This window comes from Tamandua tetradactyla, chromosome 6 (assembly GCF_023851605.1).
Source record: "Tamandua tetradactyla isolate mTamTet1 chromosome 6, mTamTet1.pri, whole genome shotgun sequence".
NCBI classification, from domain to species: Eukaryota; Metazoa; Chordata; class Mammalia; order Pilosa; family Myrmecophagidae; genus Tamandua; species Tamandua tetradactyla.
In genome coordinates, this window is record NC_135332.1 from 17,413,238 (window position 1) to 17,439,089 (window position 25,852).

At 56.9% G+C, this 25,852-nt stretch overlaps 1 protein-coding gene across 1 annotated transcript; it reads right to left on the reverse strand.

Moving 5' to 3' along the window:
- Positions 1-14,878: 14,878 nt before the first annotated feature.
- On the reverse strand, positions 14,879-23,899 carry CYGB (cytoglobin). Its single transcript, XM_077162995.1, has 4 exons — positions 23,680-23,899; positions 18,807-19,038; positions 18,330-18,493; positions 14,879-16,232 (listed from the first exon to the last, which is right to left on the reverse strand). Exons 1-4 carry the CDS (start codon positions 23,820-23,822, stop codon positions 16,199-16,201), a joined length of 573 nt encoding a protein of 190 aa, XP_077019110.1. The 5' UTR covers positions 23,823-23,899; the 3' UTR covers positions 14,879-16,198.
- Between the last annotated feature and the right edge of the window lie 1,953 nt (positions 23,900-25,852).

Below are 25,852 nucleotides of genomic sequence, written 5' to 3' on the forward strand. Positions count from 1 at the left end.
CAAAAGTCATCCCCTGTCTCCAGACAGGCCCCCAGTTTTCCTCTCCTTCTATGTTCCGGATTTACCCACCCCACCTGGGCCTCCAGGAGGCCAAGTCAGGAGGGAGTCAGTCCAGGTGGCTTGAAGTTGAGGGGTTTTCTGGGGGAAAACTGAGAGCTGGGTGGGCAGGTGCAGCTGAAATTGATGATACAGAGTCGCCACCTAGTGGTGATAGGTGATACTGAACCGAGGCACCTGCCGGGCAGCTCACGGGTGAGAGGAGTCTGCCGGGAGGTTAGGGCAGAAGCGGTGGATAGCACAATCCCAAAGCCATGCAGCTCTTCTGCCAGCCACCCCGCTTCCTCCCCGGACACCTGTGACCGTCTACCGGGAGGTTCATGAGCTATGAGACCACGGATGCCCTGAAAGCAGCTGCCACCCTTGGGAAACACTGGCGTGTCCCGAGGCCGATGCGGGGCGGACTCCCTGTGCCTGGGAAACTTTCCAGCTCCGTCTCCTTCTGGGGTAGCCCTGAAATCCCCACCTCCCCCCAGCAGCCTCCCCCTCCCACGTGGTGTGCTCACCCCTTATCAGCCCTGGGTCATCCTGGACTAGCCCAAGGCTTGTGCCTCCCACTGGCCTTCAGGAGTGAATGGAAAATGTGATCCAGAGTCCCCGACACCTCCCCGCTCTAGCTGGGCTCACCTGCAGATCACGGGGCAGTTCCCTGAGTCTCTGCGCTCGGCATCTTCAGAGTGGAGTCTCGGACGACTCCACCTTGGGGTCGCCCCAAGGCCGTTGCAGTGTGGAGGAAGGGCACCGGTTTGGGAGGTACACAAATGATCCAGCATTGCCAGCTCACCACTAAATACTGTGTGACGTAGGCAGCCTCCCTGACCTTGGGGCGCTGAGGCCTGCCTGAGAAGACACGCCGCCCAGAAGCCAGGAACAAAGAGATGGACTTGGTGCTATAAGAAAACAAACTTCTGTGCCAACAAAAGGCGCTACAAAGTTAAAAGTCAAGTAAATAGGGGAAAATTCTGGGTATGTATGTAACCAACTAAGGAGCAATATCTAGAAACTAAAAAAGATCTCCTAACATCAATTTCTAAAAATTACATATTCATCCAATAGAAAATTGGACCAAGGTGGAGAGCAGATAATGCACAGAAGAAATAAGCAAAAAGTGGCCTGTGAGCATATGAGACCATGCTCAACTTGCTAATAGTTAGAGAAATGCGAGTTCAGACTATGAATTCGGTCCTCAGGTTCTAACCAGCAGGCACTATGCAAGGAACTCGGGCTCCCTGGGGAAACGGCTGGCCCAGGTCTGGGTGGGAGAAGCGGAGCCCAGGACATCTTGTTGTAGGCAGAAAGCAAAGAGGCTTTTAAAGATTAATGGGGTCATGAGCAAAGGACAGAGGAAGCCGCTGGAAGGCACTCCCACTGGGTGAATTGTAAGAAACCCAGATTCCAAAAGAAAAATACTGAAATATTTTGTATTTATGAAAATCCATTTTGTTCCTAAGAAACTCAAAAAGGGAAATCCAGAGAAACTCTTGAAACCCTGAAACCCCCGGAGGCATTTTTTAACCTATGCCTTATTTTGCAAAATGACAAATAGAAAGAATCAAGCATTTCTCCTACCTTTCCAGTAGGATATTGGTCAGGGTAACCAAATAGTCCTAACTGAGGAAGGAAAGCTCTACAGAAAAATGCCAGCAATAGTTGGCATACAATAGTTACTTATGGCTGCGTAACAAGTTACTCCAAATCTTTACTGCTTACAACAGCATTTATTTATTTATCATCTCACAGTTTCTGTGGGTCAGGAATCCAGGCCCTCAGGTTCAGGGTCTCTCCCAAGGTTAAAGGCCAGGTGTTGGCCGAGGCCACGGATCCCAGGGCTCAGGTGGAGAAGGACCCCTTTCCCTTTCCAAGTCCAGATGCGTGGTTGGTGGCAGGGTTCCATGCCCACTGGCCAGGGGCAGGGACGGCTTCAGGGGTGGCGACCTGCCCTCACAGTGCCCCTGGCTCTGAAGGGTCCCATGCTGGTTTAATGCTCTCCTGTTGCTGTCTTAAAGGTCTTCATGATCTTGTCCTTGAACTTCCGTTTTGTCAGTGAAGTCCAGTGGAACGATGGGGGTTGCACATGGGCCGAGGAGACGATAGATGCACAAGTGTGCCAGACTCTTCACAAAAAGCTTTCAAGGTGCCCCCTAAGCACAGAATTCTGGGGGACCCACATTATATGGGAGCTCAGCAAGATTCACGTACAAAGTGAGCATGTTAAGGAATCCACGGCTTCATAGGATGTGGGCGTATCAAGAAGTAAAATAAAAACAGTTGAGTCAGTTTGCACAGCTACTGACCTGCTAAGGGTGAAAGCACCTGTGCCTGTAGCGCTGTGAAACACAGGTGTGTGATTTTTGGTGGTTCCGCATATGAGTTAAATGCTTTCACATTTGCATTTTTTAAATTGGCGTTGCATAATATAAAGGTGGGCAGTGAGCTGCTAGCTTTCCCTGCGAAAGCTCACAGTACAACAGCTGACTTCGATCTAAGAACCAAGTGACAGAGCCAGAGAAGACTTAATCCCAGACGTTTCATCATTTTGCCCGATTGTATTTGTTAGAAGCAAATGGCCAGAGCCATGTGCGAAGTGAAAGAAGCCAGACGCAAAAGGCCACACGTATCGTGTGATCCCATTTATATGAAATATCCAGAGTAGGGAAATCCATAGTGACAGAGAGGAAATTGGTAGTTGCCGGGGGTGGGGGTGGGGGCGGCGGAGGGGATGACAAGGAGAAAGACTTAAACGGATACAGGGTTTTGTTTGGGGGTCATGAAAATGTTTGGGAACTAGACAGAGGTGGTGGTTACACATTGTGAATGTACTAAATACCACTGAACCGCTCACCTTAAAACGTTGACTGGTTTGTTATGTGAACTTTATCTTAATAGAAAAGACAAAGAATCACTAGGGCCAGCCCAGGCTCAAGGGAAAGGGATTCCACCTGGGCAGGTTCACACCAGGATGGGGGGCTGAGTGGGGTCGTCTCAGAAGCTACTAGCAGTGGCGGGAATAATAAAATCAGAAAACTGTCATTGCATCACGGGGTCAGGTCTGTGTTGGGACCGCAGGTGAGTGGTAGATGGGGACATCGACATATGTTTGGTGCCAAAGCGACGCCATACGGATTCCTTCCTGGTTGCCCGCAGAGAATCGGGCTGCCGGCGTCCTAGCCTGGGTTGAGTACTCGCTAATCAGGGTCCGAGGGGATGTGCAGAAAGTAACTGCCACAACTCTGTGTGTGCACGCGTGTGTGTGAGTGTATAATTGCACATTCGGTTGCATGGAAAAAGGATCAGAAAAGCACACGCATAAATTCCTCTGTTTGCTTCTTGGGGGGGGTGAGATGGGGAGCTGGTGAACACCGCTGGCAGGCTGCACTGTACAGGCCACCCCACCACCCTGACCCCTTCTTGAGAGGCTGACCTATCACCTGTGGGGGCCGCGGTGCCCCTGTTCCCGGGCACTGCCCAGTCTGGCTCCTAGAGAGGGACCGTCCTGCTTCACTTGATATGCATTTATTTTACAAGAGTATACTAATATTTAATTACTATGTAATTAAGTTCATCCACATTAATATTAATTAAATTAATACATAATATTGTTTAAAAGGAAACCCTTGGTCTGTGTTCTCCCTGGGGGTCTGGACCTGAGCCTGCGCACCGCAGCCCAGCCGGCCTGGGGCCCTGACCCCCACGGGGCTCGCTGGGTGGGGGCTGGTCTCCACCAGGCTCTCGGGGAGGAGACTCTGGGTTCAGCAGAAGGAGGAAATGAGGCAGCCCAGGAGCCCGTGGAGCTCAGGGGTGGCCTGATGCCCTCCGTGGTAACGAGCTGAGGGACAGGGTGAGAGACGGTGAGTTGGAAGGATCTGGAAACGAAGCCTGGGTCTCCGGACTCCAGTCCGGGACTGCCTTGCCTCCGGCCCGGCCTGCACCCACCCACAGTCCCCGAAGGGAAACAGGATGGCCTCTTCCAAAGAGCTTTCCCTTCCCGAGGCTCCCGAAGGCCTCCCTAGGGTCCCTCCTGTGGCCGGACCCCACCCTGAGCCCCCCAAGCACTGGCCTCTCCTCCATCACCCGATCTTCTTCCAGGTGCTGGACCCCAGGACGTCAGTAAGTGTAGGGACAGGACCCCACTGGGCGGCTCGCCCGAGCTGCAGGGGCCTCCATCTTGCCTCAGCCTCAGGGCCACGTCCCCTTATTGCCCTCAGCCACCTCCCCATCTGCTCGTCCCTCTTTGGGCCTTGCAGGACGTGGAGGCTGTTGGAAGATTTGAGGAGGGGTGTCCGGAAGCTGCCTTGCTTGGCTGCCGTGGGGAGGCCCACCCCGGGGAGAGATGTGCAGTCCAGGGTCCGCGCAGCCCGTCTGCACATTCCTGCTCACCCTGGAGAAAGGCCTGGCCCCTGACCAGCTCCTGGGAGGTGACCACTCAGCCCTCGTAATGCCCACCTGGTAGGACAGTCTTGGTCTTCCTGGGCCCTGGGGGTCATTCCTGATGGCCTGTGCTACAGTGTCACTTATGGGGGCCCCTTGGGCCACACAGGACAAACTGGACCTCTGCAGGGGCTGGAGATTGAGTAAGGAAGGTCCCTATGGGGGACCCCCCAGTACAAACCCCGGACACCAAGCCCTGGGGGACTGTCCCCAATAGCAGCACTCTGATGCGTTGTCACACCTCGTGCTGGGAGAATTAAGCCCTGTCTGCACGACTCCACAGGGAGGGCAACTGGAAGCTTGTACCTGGTCTCTGCCTCGTGCCTGTGTGTGTGTGTGTGTGTGTGTGTGTGTGTCTGTGTGTCTGTGTGCGTGTGTGTGTTGATTTTAACCTTCTTCCTTTCGCCGTAATGAATCGTAATCCTGAGTCCAATGCTGTCTGGGCTCTGTGAGTCCTTTTAGTGAGTGGCTGACCAGGGTGAGCCTGGTGAGGCCAATGGCTTCCCTCCCAGCTCTATGTTCATTCAGCTTCTCTCTTCCAATGGCGGGGTGTCGGGGAGAGGGAGCTGGGACTTAGGGGCTAGCCTGGGGTTCTTGCATTGCCCGGAGGCCGTGGGTGAGCTGTTAGTGGAGCCCCAGCTTCTCAGTTGTGCCACGAGGTGCGTCTCTGAGTGGAGTCGGAGGAGAGAGAGCACACGGGGCGCTGTCTGCACCCTGGCCTTGCTCCACCTGAAACAACCCCACTGGCTGCACGTTTATTTCCTGGACTCTTCCTCCTTGGAGATGGAAGCTCCCAGGCTGGGCCGGCCTGTTGGCTTCAGCGCCCAGGTCAGCAGGGCCCAGCTCTTCTCGGGCTCAGTAAGAGGGAAGTACTCTAGGAGCCTGAGAAGCAGCAGGTCCCTTCTTCCTCCTTGTCCACGAGTGAGATGGGATGAAAAGCTGTGGCAACGGGAACTCTGAGTGTGACTGTCTTTGCAAATGTCATTAAGTGAAATCCCTCAGGATGAGACCATCCTGGATTATCCAGGTGGATCCTAAATCCAATATCAGGAGTCCCGAGAAAGGCAGAAGAGGAGGCGACCCCAGAGAAGAGGAAAGGGCCACATGAAGACAGGCAGAGGCTGGAGTGATGCAGCCACAAGCCAAGGGCACCTGGAGCCACCAGAAGCTGGAGGAGGCAGGAAAGGGGTCTGTCCTAGAGCCCCAAAGGGAGGACGGCCTTGCCCACACCTTGATTTTCGACTTCTAGTTTCTAGACAATGAAAGAATCCATTTCTGTTGTTTCAAGCCCCCCCCACCCCCACCCCGTGCATGGCACTTTCTTACTGAGCCCTGGAAACTAATACATTATTCAGGTTCCTCACGGATGGCAGCTGCAGCTGCTGCAGCGCGGCTCCCTCTAACAAGGGCTTCCCTTCTAACAAGCTCCAGCCCCTGCCTTCCGTCCTGCCCCATACAGCAGCCCCTGGTTTCAGTGCAATGGCCAGACCGGGCAGGAGTGTCCTGAAGAGCCCCAGCTCAGCCCCATGGGTGGGGCGCCTGCGCCCCCCTGTCCTTGGGGACCACTCCACTCGCTTCCAGTCTTTTGCCTCCACCCCAGTCAGTGTCAGTTTCTTTCCTTGCTCTTAATTCATTCAGTGACGGTTTCCCGCGCATCGTACATGGCCAGGTGGTTCTAGATGCTGAGGCTGGAGGAACAAGTGAGACAGGTTCCACTCTTCCTTTAAATGTTTGATATTTTGTGCATCCAGGATTTTTTGGCATTATTGCATGAAACTATTATTTCTCTGGATTCTCACATTTTGGGCGCCTCTTAAATGTTGCCCTCATCCCGCCCTGACAGCCGAGGCCCACATGGATCTCCTCGGGGGCTGACGTGCTGGTGGAGGCAGAGGGCAAACCAAAGTTGCAATGTGAGGTCATGGCCAGAGGCATGAGGAAAAATGAATCAGGACAAGGGAAGAAGGGCGAAGGTTCTCAGAGGAGGTGACCTTTGAGCCTAAGTGAGGGAGGGAGGGAGCCATGAGCCCATGTGGGGGGAAAGCATCTCAGGCAGAGGGAACAGCAAACGCAAAGGCACTGGGGCAGAGAGAAGGAGACAGCTGGAGGGGCAGGAGCTAGAGAGCATAGGGAGGCTTGGGGGAAATTGGTTGTGCTGGCCTAGTGGGACAAGATCTGATCACATGGTAAAAGCCTGTATAGTAAGGAAATTGGCTTCCAAAGAGAGGTCTGGCCTTCCTCCCAGCTCCCTGCAGGGCAACCTCTGGAATTTTCCAAGTGATGGGAGTGCCTTTGTTACTCATGGTGGGAGGGGGCCAGGGCCCAGACCACACTGAGAGTTTATGCAAACGAGGTGACTCAGAGGGGGGGGGTGGGGGTGGGGGGGGTGGGGGGGGCGGCCAGGCCTGAGAGACCAACCAGATGCGTCTGGGGTTGGGCTTTGAGCCCGGTCATATCAGCCCAGCCTCCGGCCAGCCTGGCTCTGACTTCATCATACGGCCAGTGAATCACCCCATTGCACCCCGCCAGTGCAGCCCCCATAAATACACTGCCACCTCTGTGGCTGGCCCCACACATTGACGTGCCAGGAGATGGTCACATCCTGCCTTAAGCACTCTGCTTCTGGCTCCTTCTGATTTGCATCCCGTTTGCTATAATAGAACTGCAATCATAAGTGTAGCCCTTTCCTGAGTTCTGACTTGTGCTAGTGAATTACTGAACCTCAGGGTAAGGTGGGAACCCCGGATTTGCAGCCAGTTGGTAGAAGTTAGGATGCCGCCGGGGACCCCCACCTGCGGCAAGCATTCAAAGGCAGGCAGTCTTGTGGGGACTTCAAGTGCCCTTCACTTGGGAACTTGGCCCAGTGCCCGGTGGTTCGAGTCAGGATGGCACTGCCTGCCGGTGACCCAGGTCAGTGCCCTTCCCCTGGCCGCACACTGGAGACCAGAATGCAGGAGGGCCAGGGCGGAAGCCGGATGCAGCGAGGAGGCTCTGCAGTCACCCGCCCAGGGAGACTCAAACTGGGGACTGGCCAGAAATCCCTGGGAACGAGGCAAGCACACATGTGCCAGCACTGAATCACCCTTGTGTGACCTGAACATAAGCCATTTCCTTGTGCAAACTTGAGGAGGCTGCTTCTTGCAGCCAAAGGGAGCCCATTAAAACCAACATGCCTGTAGGCCCCCATCTTAATATAAACACAACATCACGTATACATACATGCCGTGGGTAACGTGCGTGCACAGGGAAAGACAAAGTATTTTACATCAAAATTCCAACAGCGACGGTCTCTGCTAGGAGGGGGAACACGGGCGATTTTATTTCTTCTTTGCGTTTTTCTTTCCCTCCAAATTCCCTGCGATGGTAATACGTTGTTTTTGTAATCATACAAGAGCCCCAGGAATGCTCTTTTTAAAGCTACGGATAAACATTTAAAGCATTACACGAAATTGTAATGTGTACTAAAAGCATCTGGAAGATTGTGTGAGGGTGATAGGTTATGGATGAGATCATTTTCCCCTCCTTTGTAAATTTTCTGAAATGCAATTAATATGTATTTTTTTCATAACAAACTGTTTTTTCCCTGACATTCACACACTCTGTTTTTGGAGTTAGATCAGGTTAAGGACTCACTCAGGTTAAGGAGCCCCTTCCTCTGCGGGGGGGGGCCCCCCACCCCCTCCCCACATCTGCATTCCTCACCGCTGGTGCAGTAAAGGTCTGGGGAGGCCTGGGGGGTGGGTTCCTCAGGCCCCCAGATGGGCCTTTCCCCACAGACAGACCAAATGCACGCTGCCCTTGAACCAGGAGGCAGGTCACGTAGACATTCTCACTGCGACAGCGCAGGCACCTGGGGGCTCTCTGGGCAACCTGTGTGTCCATTCACCCACGGGAAGATGCAGGCTGCGACCCCTCCACGCACCTGCCAGGGCTACCCCGCACACTTGTTCAGGATGCCTGGGCCTCAAGAAACCTGGAGACGGAAAGTGCTCGGCCAGGCTGGCTGCCCTCCCTTGGCGTTTTCAGGGCACAACTCAAGTGCCACCCCCTATGCATTCCATCACTTTCCATAGTAAACTCACTGCTCACTCGGAGACTTTTCTTAGCTTCCCTCTTTCCCCAAACCTCCCACCCACCCCACACCCTCGGACTTCTCAGGCAACGACCTTGACTCATTCTTCACTGAGAAGCCAGCCTTGACTCATACTCCATTGAGAAGCTGTCGGCCTGGGATGCCCTCATTTGCCCTCCTTCTGCCTCCCCAGCCTGCAATAGAGCCCGCCCCCCCCTCTTCTTCCTGGGCATGTCCTTTAAGGCATCTTCAAATTTTTCTTTCTCAAGGACTTCCATCCTGCATGCCCCCTCCACTCCCTGCACCTCGTCCCTCCAGCCATCCTCCTCTCCTGACTACATCCTCCACTCCCTCCTGTTTGCCCTGCCCACCCCAGCCAGGCTTCCATCCCCTGCGGGCTCTGGGCCGGCCTGTCCCCAGCCCGCGGCACCACCTTGCCATCTGTCCTCACCAGTCAGGACCATGCAGTGGGGCCGACAAAGCTGGACACAGCTTCCTGGACATGCTGTCCTTGCAGCTCCCTGTTATCCTCTCACTCCCTGGTCCTCCTCCTCCTTCGCTGATGCCCCCTTCTCTGACCTCAGGCACCAAGGTTCTGGGCTCATCCTCGTCTCTTCCCACACTCTCTCCTCGGGGATCTCACCCCGTCCCAGATTTCGAGCCCAATGCAAACACCTCTGCTACATGGAAGGTGGAATATCCAGCATCTGTGGGACATAGTCATACAGAATATAACAAAACAGAACTCTCAGTTTGCTTCCTATCCAAACCTGCTTTTTCCTGGTTACTTCCCCCTTGGAAATGGTGACTCCAACCCCCGAGGTAAGCATACCTCAAACCCTGCAGTCAGACTCACCTGTCCTTTCTTTCACCCTATCGCATTCAATCCAAGAAATCACGTTGGACCAACCTCAGAAATAAAACTTTTGTGCATCAAAGGACACCATCAAGAACTTGAAAAGACAGCCCACAGAATGGGAGAAAAGATGTGCAAATCATGTATTGGGTAAGGGTTCAATACCCAGAATATATAAAGAACTCCTACCACTCAACCACAAGCAAACAAACAACCGCAGTAGAGAATGGGGAGAGGACTTGAACAGATATTTCTCCAGAGAAGAGAGACAAATTGCCAAAAAGTACATGAAAAGATGTGTGTCATGGGTCAGCAAGTAAGTGCAAAAGTAAACCACAATGAGATACCATCTCACACCCACTAGAATGCAGATAAATTTCTTTAAAAAAGGAATATAACCACTGTTGGTAAGGATGTGGAGAAATTGGAAACCTCAAGCATTGCCAGTAGGAATGTAAAACGGCACAGCCACTATAAAAACAGTTTGGTGTTTCCTCAAAAAGTTAAACATAGAATTACCATATAAGCTGGCCATCCCACTCTTAGGTATATCCCCAAAAGAACTGAAAACAGGAACTCAAACAGATTCTTGGTCGTCAATGTTCATAGTAACATTATTCAGAATAGCCAAAAGGTGGAAACAACCACCTGTCCACCAACAGATAAATGGATAGATAAGGTGTGGTTTATACACACAATGGAATATTATTCAGCCAATTAAAAGGAAAGGTGTTCTGATCCATACTGCCACATGGACGAAATTTGAAAACATCATGTGGAATGAAATAGGCGAGATACAAAAAGACAAATATTTTATACCTCCACTTTCATGGAATATCCAGAATAGGCAAATTCATAGAGACAAAGTAAATTAGAGGTAACCAGGGACTGGGGGGAGGGGGGAGAATGGGGAGTTATTACTTCATGGGTTCAGAATATCTTTTTTTTCTTTTCCCAGTATATCTTTTTTGGGTGATGAAAAAGTTCTAGAAACAGTTGTGATAGTTGCTCAGTACTGTGAATGTAATTGATGCATTGCATAGTAAACTTAAAAATGGTTAAAATGACAATTTTTACATTACACGTATATATTTAACACAGTACTAAAATAAAAAATAAAGCATCTGAATCTGTCATCTCTTGCCACCTCTGCTGCCATCCCCTAGTCCAAGTTGCAGCCTCTCTCACCTGCGCTGATGGTGGGCCCCTGACGGTCTCCCCACTGCCACATGGGTCCCCTCCAGCAAGCATCCACGCAACCCTCAGTCCTTTTAAAGAGGATGTCAGAGCGTGTCACCCCTCCTCTCAAAACTCTCCGAGAGGGGAGAGAGATCATGCAAATACACGCACGGTGCACCCAGGGGCAGACGTGCAGGGCTCAGTCGAGGCAGCCCTCCCAGCACGCGTGGAGTGTAGCTCGTTCAGGCGGGCTCGGGGAGGAAGATCCGGGCAGGGCAGGACGCAGAGCGGCCTTGAGAAGGGGCTGCCATGTCAGCAGTGGGAACGCTGAGGGGGAAAAGCCTGCTCCGGACTAGGGGTGAGCGAGGGAAGACCAGAAGCTGGCAAAGGTCAAATCTGTGATGGGCCGTGACAAACAGCTGGATTTGCCAGAGAAGAGCAGGACAGTACGCTGGTGCCAGATTGTGGAGCCCCCAGCGGGGGGACGATCTTTGGGAGGTAACCCGGAGCCACTGGAGGTTACGGACCAGGCACCGCTGTCCCTAACAGACTGAACAGCCAGCCTTTGGGAGTGGGGAGGGGCAGGCAGCAGGGCTTGCTGGATGGCTGCTGTGGAGCGGGGACTCTCATGACCTGAGGCTGGAACTGACAGGAAGTTGTCTGGATATGGACTCTGTCCTTTGCTGGGAAATACTGACACTAACCCTGGCGCTCTGCAGGGACAGAAGCCATGTTCTGTACCACGTGACCTGCCGCTTTGGCCATAGCGGGTTGGACGACAGGTGAGCACCTGACCCCAGGCAGCCAAAGGCCTCGAGCAAGCACCGTGTCCACCACCCAAACGGAGACAGATGGGGCCGAGCCATCTGCCCCGGAGCCTGGCGAGCTGGTTTTCAGTGGAGGGAGGAAGCGGGAGGCACAGGAACCCAGGACTGTGCCACACCCCGGCCGGCGGCCAGCAGCTTCCCAACCCCGCCACAGCTCCTGGGCAGCTGCTGACAGGCAGGCAGGTCACCAGTCCCAGGGGCCCGATCCCCTAATGTCCATGCATGCCCTGACCTGCACAGCACCCCTCACTCTGGGAGCCGGAAAAGCCCTCTGTTCCTGCCACCAAAAGCTCCTGACCCAGGGACTCCAATCTTAAAGTCGAATTCCCATCCTGGGGTGCTAAGTGCTTTTACCCAAGGGTCAAATAAACAACTGTGAAAACTGTCATCCCTGTTGGGTGCAAAACGGGGAACTTTCCCATGAGGTCAGAATGAGTGTTTTCTGGGTGGGGTCCCCCACACGGGATGCACTAGGACAGGAAGGGAGTGGGGGCGAGTCGAGTGAGATGCTTGTCTGGGGTGCAAAATTTAAGGAGGCACCAAAAATCCCCAGTAATCCAGACCTGTAAACTCAACACAGGGGGTGCAAGGGCAGCTCAGTGGTGGAATTCTCGCCTGCCGTGTGAGAGTCCCAATTTGATTCCCGGCCCATGCACCTCCCACAAAACAAACAAAAATACCAAAACAAAAACATCCAACAAATGGTGCTGCAATAAGGGGATACTCACATGGAAAAAGAATGAAACGTGACCCTTGCCATACAGCATGCAAAAAAACAAAAAACTAAACACAATGTTTAAAGAAATTGGGACTAAGACAAACAAAAATCCATGATGAACCAAAGAGCAAAATTGCAGACTGCTGCTGTTGTTGGTTGTAATGCCCCATCCCAACACCCACCCATGGCTGCCGTGTCTCCTCTGGGAGTTTATAAGGGTTGACAATTACCTGGGAAATTTGAATCTTTATATATAATCTTTAAAAGCCTTACTTAGGACTTTTATTAACTTTTCCCACTTGGTTCAAAACACGGGAGGCTATGCCTAGGTGTGTATGGGGACACACATGCTTTCCTTTTTGCCTCGGGCTCCGATCTGGCTCTGCCTGGCAGTGCTGTCCTCTGACCTGGTCTAAGACCAAATCTTCTGGAAGGAAAGCTTCAAGATTAAATAGGAACATAGGATGGACAAGACCTGGCGTTACGATGCGTGTGTCTCAAACAAGCTGGTTTCAAACTGTAGACCAAAGAGCTTCCAGGCGAGGCTGCAGGGGCGGCAGAAGCCCTGGGCTCAGTTGCTGCTGAAGTTGGAGGGTGGGGTAGGATTGGGGAGCAAGGGGACAGTTCAGTTGAGCCATGTCGGCTCAAGGTGACGTGGGGACAACTGAGACGAGGGGTGGGAGTTGGAAGAGAAGCCCGCTGCAGGTGTAGTCCGGAAGCGGTGCTCAGGAAAGGGAGAGAGAAGCGTGACGCGGCCGGCTTCAAGGGAGGGGGAAGGTGGGGTCCTCGGAGAGAAAAGAAGGCAGGGAGATGGGGGCCCGGCAGCATCTGGGCCGCCACACAGGCCGGGCAGAGGCGCCTCTCGCCACCAGCAGGGGCCGCTGCGGGGCCACCGCCAGGAGCGTGTTGCCGAGGCGGGCGCCTCAGCCTCCCGGCACCCCTGTTCCCGACGCCCCGTCGCTCACAGCCCAAGCACGCCGCAGGGAGCCGACCCAGTTGCTCAGCTCCCCGGCGAGAAGGCCCCCTCTGAGGTAGACGCAAAACAAGCCCCAGACACTGCTCCCCGGCCCCAGGCCCTGCCCAGCGTCACCCCTGCACCCCCAGCTCCAGGCAGCAGCTGGGGCCCTGGTCGGGGTGAGCCGCCAACGCCCAGTGTGCTGTCTCTAGGGGGTGGGCGGTGGGGAGAACCGCTCGCAAGGGTGCATTCCAGAATGATCCCAGTTTTGGCTGGGTCACACGGGGTGGAGCGAAATGAGAAGGTGGGGGGCTTTTCTCCTCAGACTATCCCCCACTTCCCGGCCCCGGACAGCATTGGGCGCCCAGACCCTTCCCCTCCAGATTCCGCAGGCCCCATGGTCCGTGTCCAGTTCTGGCTCGGCCTGAGCTCCTGGGGCCGGTAAGCTGCAGGACTTTGCAGCTCCCCTAGGTTATGTCTGCCTCCCTTTTCCTTGGCCCACCGCTTCCTGAGGTCACCCGTGCTCACCCACCTACCTCCTCTTTCCATCTCTGCTCCTCCTCTTCAGGACCCCTGGCCTCAGCTCAGTCCACCCTTCCTCCTCCTTCCATCTGTGGCTTCCGGATGGCCTAACACTCACTCTGTCCTCAGCACTGTGTGTCCTCCTTCTCCCAGTACCTGCCAGGTAAGGCAGCTCTCCTGTTCACGCCTATTTTAAGTCAGAGGTGATGGAGGCTCAGAGAGGTCGAGTAACTTGCCCAAGGTCACACAGCTGCTAAGTGACTGAAGCTGACTCGAGCCTGCTGCTCCATCTTTCCACTGCTGCCTCCTAGGAAACTCCTTGCCCACGCTGACCTCTCCACTCTGCTTTACTCTTTCTGTTCACACAGCTCGCTCTTGGCCCTGGGTACTTGGCTGGCTTTCTACGAGCTGAATGTATTTATTCTTTGGACATCTGTAGAGCACCTTGCTGTGCCAGGCCTGGGAGATGAAGGCACAGCCTGCATTCGAGGAGTTGACGGTCCGCAGACTTCCCCTGTGTGTCAGCTGACTCTTCCCAGGCTGCGGGAACCCTCCCAAGGGGCAGAGACTGTTTCCTGCTTCTCCTGCAGCCCCCCCAAAGGCAGTCACCTCCTGATTCCCTCCTTGGGAAGTTGCTGTTGCTGCTTGCTGCCTCTATCATGGGCTGGGGGCTGGGCAGGCCTGCTCAGCTGTGATGTGCAGGATGGAGAGCCTGGGAAGGGGGCTGGGAGCTGAGAGGCCAGAGAAGATGTCAGAGCTTTATAACTGATGAGAGCTGGCTTCCTCTCCCAAATCCTGGGGGCTGCTCTGCCACATGGGACGCGAGCTGCGGGGCTAGGACCCGGCTCTCCCCGTGGGGAATGTCCAGTGCTTGGGTCTCAAAGGGTGAGGCCCAGTCCTGGGCTCTCGCTCTATCACTACAGCTTGTGGGCCAGCAGGACCCTCCTTCCTGAAGATTTCTCCTGATTCCTTCCTCATTTGCCCTCTCCTTGCCAGGGAAGAGATTTCCAGAATCAAAGATTTAAAAGCCCCTTGACTTTTTAATAAGCACATGCCCCTGCCCCGAACCCCCCACCAAAGCCTGGCTTCTGGCCTCTGGGCCTGTGCTTCTGATTAAACAGGGGAGGGGTCCAGCGGAGACACAGGGGATGGGGTGCCTTGGGTGGTGAACTATCCAAAAACAAGGCCCGAGCCCAGAGCTCAAGAGGGGAGACAGAGGCGAGGGGCTGGCGGCAGGAAACGGGCCACACGGTGTACACGGATACAGGAAGAACAGGTCTGTTTAATGACAGCCGGGTCTCATTACAAACGTCAGAAACTACAAAAGGAGGCCAGGCAATTACACAGATGGCAGCACGAGGAAGGGCGGGAAGGGACACGAGCACAGGAGCCACAGCAGAAAAAACACATCATTGAGGATGATGCATGTGACCAAGGGGCACACATGGGGGCAGTGGGAGCCCAGCAAGCCTGACCCACATGGACAGCTGGGACTGCCAGCCAGGAGGCGGGTGTGGAAGGCAGGCCCCCAGCCCCCTGCCCCCGGCTCCAGGACCAGATCCAAGCCTATGTTCCTGCCATCCTGCTGATGGGCAGAACCCACCCAACCACGCCACCCGGGGCTGGCTCTGGGGCAAGGGCAGGTGGCATTGGCATTCGAGGCTTCTTTACTGCAGTCTCAGCCCCAGCTCAACTGTCCTGCCCAGAACTTCTGGAACCTTCCATCTACCCTTGCCCACTTCTGGTGCTTCTGAGCTACCAGAAGCAAACCTGCTACCCCAAGTCAGCACGCCAAATCCTTCTGGGGGGGAAATAAATCCTTTTTGCCTGAAAGTAGAAAGCAGGAGTGTGGGGAGCTGGGGTCAGAGGGACCAGGCAAGACTCTGCCAGCAGGTTGGGCCACCCCAACCCTGCCCATACAAGCTCAGACGCCCTCTGTGTTGAGGTGGGACCCCCACCTCGGCCAGGACATTCTGTCTTCTGCTCAGAAACAGGACCAGGGCCCCTCCCTGCCTCCCACGCAGATGGGCGTAACTGAGGCTTACCCATCCCTCGGGCCTTTGCAGACAAACATTATAGATATGTACGTGTGTGTATATATATATATTTATATATATTTATATATAGGTTGTATATAGAATATATCTGTATATACGGTAGATATGTGTGCATGGTACGCTAATAGGTGACGTTGAGACCTGCATGCTGCCTGGGCAGATAGAAATGAGGCCGACTTACTCCTGCAGTGACTGAGGGACGGTCCCCGCTCCCTGCCCGTTGCTCAGCTCGGTCTCCCTCTAACAGTGAGTAGAAAAGCTAAGAAGAGCGGCCGGGCTCTGCGGGGAGGGGGGTGCCACCCCCACCGGCCGGCCGGCCGAGCTGGGCTCTGCCTCCTGGCCCCCAGCCAGCCCCTCCCGCAGCGCCTGGGGTCTGCGGCCACCGCGGAGTCTCCTTCCGGGAAGACGGGTGGGGGATTCCTCCAGCGCGCGCGGCACCCCCGAAACGGAAGGTCACGTTGGGTCTTCAGAGCTCGGCCTTCTGCTCCAGGTGCCATCGGGGAGGGGGACAGGAGGGAGGGGGAGTCCTACGGACCTGAAGAGGGCAGTGTGGCCGGTGGGCTGTGGGCGAGACAGAACATGGAGGTAATAGGTTAAAGGCAATGAGTCCAGGGAAGCCGGGGAGCAGGGGTGTGGGGTCGGGGGGTGGCAAGGCAGGATGGGGGTCCTCTGCGCCTGAAACCCAGCACCGTGCAGCTGACAGGGCACCCGTACACCCAAGTTTAAGCTCCCTTCTGCCACGGACTGACCTCAGGCACGTCACTTGACCCATCTGAACCCCCTGATTCTTCTCCTACATGCCCATGACATCAGAGTGACATCAACCGTTCAAGGGTTCCACAAACTGCAAGGCACCACACCAACGTGTGCTCTCGCCACGGGCTCTGGAAGGCGGTGTGTGCACGGTTCGGCCTATGTCCCCTTCGGGCCACCCACACTCTCCTGCACACGCAATCCCTCTGCACACATCACCACGTCCCCGACCCCAAACTCCCGACCCCTCCACCCACACAAATGCACACACGCCCTTAAGCAGAGAGTTCAGTAAACAGTGGCGTCTGGCACATCCCTGCTCCCACCCTGATTGCAGAAGCTGGACCGATGCCTTCCAAAACCCTGTTCTTTAGCACACGGAGCCCATTTGGGTCCTAGCAGCAGGTTGGGACTGGAGGGTGGCTCTGGGGCCCTAGCGTGTCACGCCTTCCTGGGGGCCGGCAGAGGTGCAGGAGGGGTTTGAGGGGGTGAGGAACACCCCAAGCCAATGTGGCAGGGCTTGGGGGTAACCTAGACACTCTCCCTTCCATCCGGAGGACACAAAAACAAGGGCTGACGTTTTGGCGGTTTCCTGATGTTTGGGGTTTGGCGAAATCAAAGTCCCTGGGGTTCCGCGGGGGCAGGGAGGGGAGGGAAGGAGGCGTCTGTCGGGAAGCATCAGCCATGTGTTTCTGATTCACTGGGGTTTGCGCCTGGCCGGCTCTTTCTGTGGTGTCCAAACTATCTCTCGGCCCCTATAAAAAAAGCCTTTTTCTCTGAAAGCAGGAAGTCTTGTCTCCTGGCTGTAAACAGATGCTCTGGTGGCAGAGCCTTCCCTGGGGAGGCAGAGGCAGGGCAAACCCCCTCCTATCCTGGGGACCACTCCTTGGGCCCCCTGGCTGCTTCCATCAGCTCTCCAGACCCGGCCAGGGCCCCCCACCCAGGACAGGTAAACTCCGTCCGCTTCCCGTCCACCCCGGAGCTGGGGCAGGCCAGGGCCCAGCTGTGCACATCTGGAGCTGGGACTGGTTCCCGAGAAGTGGGCTCCACTCGCCTGGGGTAGTGCTGACGCAGGGGAAGGGAGCAGGGGCCCACTGGGTCAGCGGGGAGGTCGGGGGCCTGGCCTCCTAAGGCTGCCCTCAGGGGACTTCCTCTGCGAGCAGGAGGTCCGCAGTCTACCGGGCCAGGGCAGCCGGGGGAGGAGACGCTGCCTTTTCCATGGGAAACTGCTGGCTGACCCCTGGGTCCCATTCCCGCCTCCGCTCCTCTTTGCCTTCCGACTCTAGCCCCCGCCTCCGCCCCTCCATTCAGCCCGCCCTTGGGGCCCCGGGGAGGCCGGAGTGTTCCCAGCCGGCCTGATCTGGGGCCGCCCTCCCCCCAGGCTCCGCATCAGCTGCAGCCCCCCTGAGGCCGGCCGCCCTCCTCCATCCCAGCTCCCGGGGCCACGCAAGCCCCAGAACTGGGAGTGCAGCCTCTGGGCACAGGCGTGCATGCATGTGTGTGTGTGTGTGCATATGCGTGCATGGCCTTGGGCACGTGCACGTGTGTATGTGACTCTCGCAAACGCTGTGACTTTTCCGGGCTCAGGCCTTTATGGAGGCAAATGCAAACAAGCCCCAGCTAGTGGCACCCTGGGAAGGACTGGCCAGAGCCGGCCTGGGCAGCCTCTGTCTCATTGGTACCTCTGCCGGGGTGGGCGGGCAGCTGCAGCCTGGGGGTGCTTAGGGAAAGGTGAGCTCTGCTGTTGGGGTCGGGGCCTCGAGAGGGAGGTCCTCTCCTGTCTTGCCTGTTCTCATATGCATGGGACCCCTGGATCCGACCCCGCCCTGGCCTTCCTGATGCATTCCTGGCCCAGCCCGGGTGAGGTGGGAGCGGCAGGGGACAGGAGAGGACCCGCCTGCTCACATGACTGCGTTGGGGACCTGCTGCCCCCAGCCCACTTCCTTGTAGGCGGCCGTCACGTGGCTGTAGAGGAGGCTGCGCAGCTTGGACCAGGCTCGCTGCGTCTCGGGTGGGAAGTCGTTGGCAAATTCCTCGGCGACCACCTCCAAAATGATCCCGGAGAGGATCTGGGGGGGGGAGGGGAGGAGGGCAGAGGGAGCAAATGTCTGGGTGTCCCGCAGCACCCAGAGCCCCCCGACATTCCACCTGGCCTGCCTCCGGCCACAGGGGTCTCTCAGGGTCAGCCTGGCGGCTTCAGGAGCCACACACTCTCTGGACACGGGCTGCCCAGGCACAGCCCCGCGAAGGGCGGCCAGGAAGAGGCTGGCTGGGCCGGGGGTCCCCTCTGCGGCCCGGGGGAGCCCTCCCTGAGCCTGTAGGCTGCTGGGGCGAGCGGGCCCCAGGGACCCTGGCCCAGGCAGCGCCTACCCCGGGGCGCACCTTGAAGTACACGGGCTCCACCTCGTGCTTGAGGGCGTGGGCCCTGCCCACGAGGGCCAGCACCGAGGCCACCTTGTCGGGGTCGTGCAGGTTCTCCACCACCGTGTTGAGGGCACCCATGACCCGGCCGGCGTGCTTCCGCAGCTGGGGGCTCCGCTCCATCTCCAGGGGGTCCTCCATGTGCTTGAACTGGCTGAAGTACTGCTTGGCCGACGGGAAGTTCACAAAGAACCTGGCCGGAGGGAGAGAGGCAGGCGCTGGAGCAGGGGCAGCCTCGGACCTCTACCCTCAGAGACCCTGACCTGGCCAGGGCGGGGCGAGGGGGACAGGGGCAGGAGAGGCCGGAGCCACTCCCACCCCAATAATCGCCTTCACCGCGGTGTCGCAGCCGGCCCTCAAACACAGGCCTGTCTCTGGCCGCCCTGGCTTACGTGCAGCCCCCGCCCAGGTCCTGGCCATTTCTATCCACCAGACTTGCTCAGGCTGGCAGCTTCCTCTCCCTAAGCCTCTCCTGCCTTGCTCCTTGCCTCCTTTCCAAACCCTGCACACCCTTTAAAGGCCTGCTCCAGTCGCGGTCAGAGCGTGGGTTCTGCAATCACCAGCCAGGGTCACCCTGGACAAGTTAGTTTTCCTGGGTCTCAGTTTCCTCATCCGTAAAATGGGAATCATTGTCCTATCTTATGGGCTGAGGATTCAGTGAGACCCACGTGCAAAGTCCTCAGCACAGGCTCGAGACCTGGGGGTCTTATGATGAAGTTAGAGCCCTCCCTATGAGCCAAGGAAAGCCCAACTTGGGTGAAGGTCACTCGGCAGGAGGCAAGAAGTGAGACTCAGCCCTCCTTCTGCTTTCTCTGTGCTCTTTTCACTTTCACCCCCGTGTAAGAAATGTTGATTGGTTGACTTAAAGACTATAACTGATTTTTACCTGCCTTGTCTGGTTCCCTAAAAACTCTGTGTCCTTAAGTTCCTACCTCTCCAATGAGATCGCAAACTCCTTGGAGCAGGCACCACTTCTTCCTAGCTCTAGCCACTCCCTTCTCCAGTTAATCTTAACGTTATTTCCTTAAAATACCAAACATTTCAAGATTAGGTCACGCTCATGCTCAAAAACATTCAACAGCTCCCCAGCGTCTACCAGACAGAATTGAATCTTAACCTGAAATTCCAGGGTTCTTCTAAATTGTCCCATACCCACTTCTCAAACTTGTGCCACACCTCACGTCAGCTCTGCTCCAGCTCAAACAGCCTCACTTACTGCTACATACACATTCCTCGCGTGTGCCAGCTGTCCTTTCCACACGGTGGAATGCTTTCCCTACCCTGTCCCCAGTCAAAGACTCGCCTCTCCTGGAGTGCCAGGTGGGCCTAGGGCTACTGCTCTCCCCGGCAGCACACCAGTGCCACTCCGGAGCCTGCCATGCCACCTCTGACAGCTGCTTCTGTCGGTCTGCTGCCCATGCCCCGCTCTATCCTGCCACCTGGCCCAGGGCCTGCAGACTGAGGGGTAACATCGATGACACCAGCACCCCTCTCCTGTGACCAGAGAGAATCGACGATTTACCAAAGCAGCCCTTTCTTTGTTCAAGGACGGAGTCACAGATCTGAGAGTGGAGCAGATGCAGAGGGAGCATTGGCCCAGGCCACCCTGCCAGGAGACGAAGCTGCTACTGGCTGGGGAGTTTCGACAGTGTCCGGGGCACGGGCCACGAGGGACCCTGGGCAAACCACTTCCCAGCCTCCCCGTCTGCAAACGAGTGAGAGCAGTCCCTCTCACCTGCTACCTCACAGATGTGCCAGTGAGGAAACACAAGGCAGTGAACCTGAAAAGACATCGGATTTTTCTGGGGAAACATTGCAATGAGGGACAAACGTGAAAAACTCTATCTGGACTTCAGACTTTGGGGGTTTACAGTTGCTATAAAAAAAGATGGATTATATGTGTCTGCTGCATTACAATTTTTTGTAAAGCACCTCCACGTGTTACTTCATTTAATTGCCACAGTTTAGCAGGTATTAGATCTATTTTACTGTTGAGAAAAAAAGAGGGAACATTTCTTGCACACTTCCTATTTGATCTCATTGTTCCTTGCAGTCTTCTGCTGCAAGGTTGGTGCTTTGTCCCCACTTTATGGATTAGGAAATTGATGTCCAAGGTTTCTGGAGGAAATAGGTGGCAGGAAGGAGCCCAGGTGGCCCCTGCTTTGACAGCCTCCCTATAACTGCCTTAGGAGACTGGTGCACCTGGTTCCATGCCCAGGAGACCCAGGCCAGCCCCCTGCCTCCATCCCCAGAGCCAGCTACAGGGGCCTCTTCTGGGCCAGGACCTGGTGGCCACCTGCCCTGCTCTCCTTCACCCTGGTTTCTCTCCCCAGTGCCCCCATGTTTACTTCTGACCCTTCCAGCGGGGCTGTGCCAAGGGTAGGAGAGAAGCCTCAGCAGCCAGCCTTGGGGGAGTTCTCAGCTCCCAGAGGCATCTGGGCTTCCAAGAGAGCTTGAAATAGGCTTGTCTGAGAGTGAGGGGGAAGGTGCCAGAGTTACAACCGGGAGGGGGGGAGCCTTCGTAAAGCACAGGGGTTCCCGCGGTCTCCTCCCCACAGAGTGGAGGTGCGGGGTGGGCTGGGACCCAGGCTCCTCCACCACCACCCCCAACGGGCTGCTCAGCTCTGGAGGGTGGGGTGTGGAGGGGCGCTGGCCTGCCCCTTGCCCCAATGGCTGAGGGCAGAGGCACTGGCCCAGGTCAGCGAGGAGGGAGGGGGTGCGAGGGAAGGCCAGAGGCCAGCGTCTCAGGCGCAAAGAGGCCTCTTCCTGTGGATACCTGCTTTGGGCGGCAGGACCGACGGGCAGGGTATCTGCGCGGGGACCTTTGGGAGACCCCTTAATGCCGCCTGTCCCAACTGCCTGGGCAGAGCCAGGAGGGCAGCAGGAGGAAAGGGCGGCTGGTATAGGGCCTGGGCTGGCGGGAGGTGCCGAGAGGGACGGTTCTGGGCTGAGTTGTCCCGTGGGGCAGGGCTCTAATCAGCAGAGAACTATGGCCAAGTGAGGTGGGGTTGGGTGGTGGGCTTATCAGCGGGCCGGAGGTAATGATTTAAGAAACCCCGGCTATCTCAGCCTTCTCAGATTAACGGGGGGCTGTCTCTGAGCTCACTAGCAAACACCTCCCCCAGCCCAGGCCCGGCCCCCTCTCCGAGAGTCAGGACCAGGGAACTAGAAGGGGGTCTAGAGAGAGAAAGACAATCTTGCCAAGAGCCCCAACTGCCCAGAGCAAGCCCTGCCCTCAGTGTCTGGTTCCCTCATCGGCTCCCCTCAGGCCCCCCTGTCCCGCTCCTGGGGAGGTTCTGGGGAGCCCCGGGAGACGGTCCTGGCCACGCTGCTACACTGGAAATGACAGGGGTTGGGACTAATGCTCTCCAAGGTTCTTCTGATCTGTTGTTCTGTGGACCCTGCCTCGTTTCCAGCTCCAGGTGCACCCCGGGGCCTGGTGGGCCTCAGGTGCCTACACCCACCACTGGGGCTGCCGTCCTACTGGGTGCTGCATGGGTGCTGGCACCACAGATTGGCTGCTCTGAGTGTCGGATATGCTGCTCTGAGTGTCAGAAGACTCCAGGGTCTGAATCCCCCTTGCACCCTCCCCCAGCCCCTGGCTGCATTTCCGGGAGTCTGGCATGAGCTCCCTAAATAGCGGCCCCTTCCTTAGGGACCCTCCTCTAACTCATCAGAAGTGCTTCCTGCTCTTTTTCCTCCAAAATCAGCTCCCAAGTTTGGATCAGGGGAAGGCAGAGGGGAGAGAGAGTAGGGGGTCGGGGGACATACAGAGGGGCCAGACTGGCCAGGTCGGGGAAACAGGCATGCATGTGAGCTGTCTCTTCCTTAAGCAAGCAGTTGCCCATTTCTTTAAATAATAAGTCTGCCCTGCTCTGTCCCAGATTTGACAGCTTCTCTCTGCCAAGGACAAGGGCTCGAGGGCAGGCTGGGTCGGGGTCTCTCCCCCTGCACCCCCGGGGACTGGCGCATGTGGGAACAGGACATAGATTTGTACCTACAGTCATTCACTGTGAGGCTCAGTGACATTCAACCTAGGAATGGCGTGTGCGCCGGAGTGAAAGCGGGTGAGTGATGGAGTCACTCCGTGTTTGGGGGTCTTTGTGGGGAGTGACCCCTGAGTCCAAGACACAGCACTTCCACAGCCCCCAGGGAGGGTGTTTCCAGGTGGGGCCCTGTCTCCTGAAGCTTCTCCCTTTCCCTCCACCAAACTCTGCAGGGGCTGGGTCTAGGGCACTGGTTGCTCCTTCTCTGCCCTGCAGGGCCTGGGAGCTCCTTGCTGGCCCACTCCCTTTGGGCAGAAAGGGAACAGTTGGGAGAACTGGTCCTCATCCGTGTACTTCTCCTGGCCTCTGTTCCGGATCTTTGCCTTCCCTAAGGCTTTGAAGAGGGAAAGGGGCTGAGCTGGAGAGAGGCAGTTGCCCCTCTTTGCTGCCTCCCTGGCTGAGCCTCAGTCTTCCCATCTCTAGAATGGGGCGATTGAGGTGGAAGGGATGATAAAATGTGTGTCTGTAACAGCTTGGCGGGCGCGGGCTGAGTGTGGGTGGGAGAGGGGTCTCGGGCCCAGGGAGGAGTTTGGGGCCCGGGCGAGAAGGGGGTCGGCGGCTGCCTCGCCTCTGCGGCTGGTCCCCGCGCCCCGGCTCCGGGAAGGGCTCCAGGGCTTCACCGTCCGCCCTCGGCCGGCGCCCCCCGCTGCCTGCACCCCGGCCGGCCCTGGCCCGGCCCCCGTCCGAGCTGGGGAGGCGGCGCCGGAGCTCGGACCCGGGCCGAGCCCGCCCCTGCCCGGAGCCGCTGCCGCCCTCCCTCCCCCGGGCCCGGCCGGGGCGACACCTACCTCACCAGGATGGCCACCCCTACGTCCTCGCAGTTGGCATAGAGCCGGGCCCACGTCGCCTGCACCGCCTTCCTCTCCGCCTCGGACAGCTCCTCGCTGCGCTCCCTGCGCTCCGGCTCCATCTCGCCCGGCACTTTCTCCATGAGAAGCTCCGAGCCCGGCCCGGCTTCGCTCGGCGGCGGCGGGGCGCGAGGAGCCGGGGCCGGCTGCTTGCGCGGCGGGCGGGCGGGCCGGGGGAGAGCGCGCCGGAGGGAGGGAGCGTGTGTCCGTGCCTCTGCGCGCCGGGCGTGTGTGCGCGCGTGTGTGTGTGTATGTGTGTGTGTGCGCGCGCGTGTGTGTGTGTGTGTGCAGGGTATATGTGCGGGGGGCGGGGGACGCGGACGGGGGGCGGGGATGTGGTCTGCTGGAAAAATGTTTGAAAAAACAAATACGCCCCAAACCCCAGCCCCGCGTCGGTGAGCCAGTTCCGGCAAGGTGACGGCTGGGCGGGGTGGGGGCGCCGGGCGGGGCCGGGCCGGGTGGGTGTGGCCGGCCCGCCGTGGGGGGGGGGGGGGGGGTGTCTCGGCGAGCAGCCGGCGGTCACGCGGCGCGGGGCGGCGCTGTCGGCGGGTCTGGGGGCGATCGGCGCGGGCCCCCGCTGCGTGCGCCTCGGGGCGTGTGCGTGTGTGCCCCCTTCCCCCCTCGGGGAACCGATTCAAAGTCAGACGCTCCCGGGCGACTGCGGCCCGAGGGGGCGAACGCAAGCCCCAGCCGCCGCGGTCCCAGCTGGGGTCCCGCTAGCTCGCGGCCTCTCCCGGCACCTCCCGGAATTCCAGACCCCGGGATCTGCAGGATCTAGAACTTGGTGCTTCTCCCTGCCCGCCTCCCGCTGCGGGAATGGGGTGCGTCGGTCCGAACGTCGGCACACCTCCAACCTCGGGCGCCAGAGACCCGCGGCCTCGGGGCGCACACGCTGGGAAGAAGCCTCTGGGTGTCTTATTGATGACACAAGCAGGCCAGATAGAGGCGCTACCTCGAATTCTGGCCCCGACGCGGGAAAAGTCCAGAGAGGCGGCTGGTGCGGTACAGAGGAGGAGCCCGGGGTCAAGGAACCTGGGGGAAGGCCCAGGGTGCCGGAGGCTTCTCAGCTACCACGAAGCAAGACGGCTGAGGTGTGGTTGAGACCCGGCTAGAGGTGCGCATGGACCTCTGAGAGCCAGGGGGACCCCACTACTGGCCAGAGTCCAGACACCCCTGCGGTGTCAAACTGATGACACAGCACATATGGGATGTTTCTACTACTCTCTCCCTAAGGATCCCTGGTGACCTTTGTTCTCAAGGCTTTGTGTTCCGCTGCCTAACCACTGCAAATGGGGCTCTCCTCTGCAGCTTGCTTTATGTTTTTATTTTGAAAAATCGTAGTTCAAGGTAGAGAGCTGACAGAAGCAGCAGGGGCCTGCCTAGCCCTGCCCTGGCTCAGGCCCTTCCTGGAGCTCAGGGTTCCAGTAACTTGGTGGGAATCCTGGCTGGTTGGCCTCTGCCACAGCCTCCCCAAATGCCTTCTTCCGAGGAGCCCTGGAGGTGGGTGCAGGAGAGGGTGTGCTCGGCTTCTAACATCACTCTCAAATTCGCCACTTGCAAACCCTTGCCCTGTCCTCTGTGCCCTGCCAGCCTTCTGTCCCTTTGAGGCCTAATCTCCACGTTATGCCCAGATGCCAGCTGAGCTCCTTTGAGGGTTTCCTAAAGCAGGTGTACTGGTCTCTAAACTGGCTGCCCAAGAAGTTCCACTGGGATGTGGAAAGAAAGTAGAAGTCTTTCCCTCTATTTTTATCTCATCCGTTACAAACTGTGTGTATATTTTATGATGCAATGATGTATTTGCAGACTGGTAGAGTATATATTATTTAAAAAATTTATTATGGTAACATCTATACAACATAACATTTCCTGTTATACCCAGTTTCAAGTGTACATTTTAATGGTGTTAATTACATTCATGATGTTGTGTTACTGTCACCGCCACCCATTAACTTTTCCCTCACCCCAAACATCCATTAAGTAAAAACTTCTCCTGCCCTCTCCCCTGGCCCTTGGTAATTGCTAATCTTTCTGTTTCTATGAATTTGCTTATTCTAGATATTTCATATAAATGAAATCATGATATTTGTCCTCTTGTGTGTATGTGGCTTATTTC

What these genes read in the sequence shown, in the direction of transcription:
- CYGB (XM_077162995.1), bottom strand. Translation starts at nt 23,822, where the DNA reads ATGGAGAAAGTGCCGGGCGAGATGGAGCCGGAGCGCAGGGAGCGCAGC. An exon ending in GGGGTGGCCATCCTGGTGAG is followed by an intron (nt 19,039 to 23,679) that starts GTAGGTGTCGCC and finishes CCCTCCGGCCAG; the next exon opens with GTTCTTTGTGAACTTCCCGT. An exon ending in TGGAGCCCGTGTACTTCAAG is followed by an intron (nt 18,494 to 18,806) that starts GTGCGCCCCGGG and finishes TCCCCCCCCCAG; the next exon opens with ATCCTCTCCGGGATCATTTT.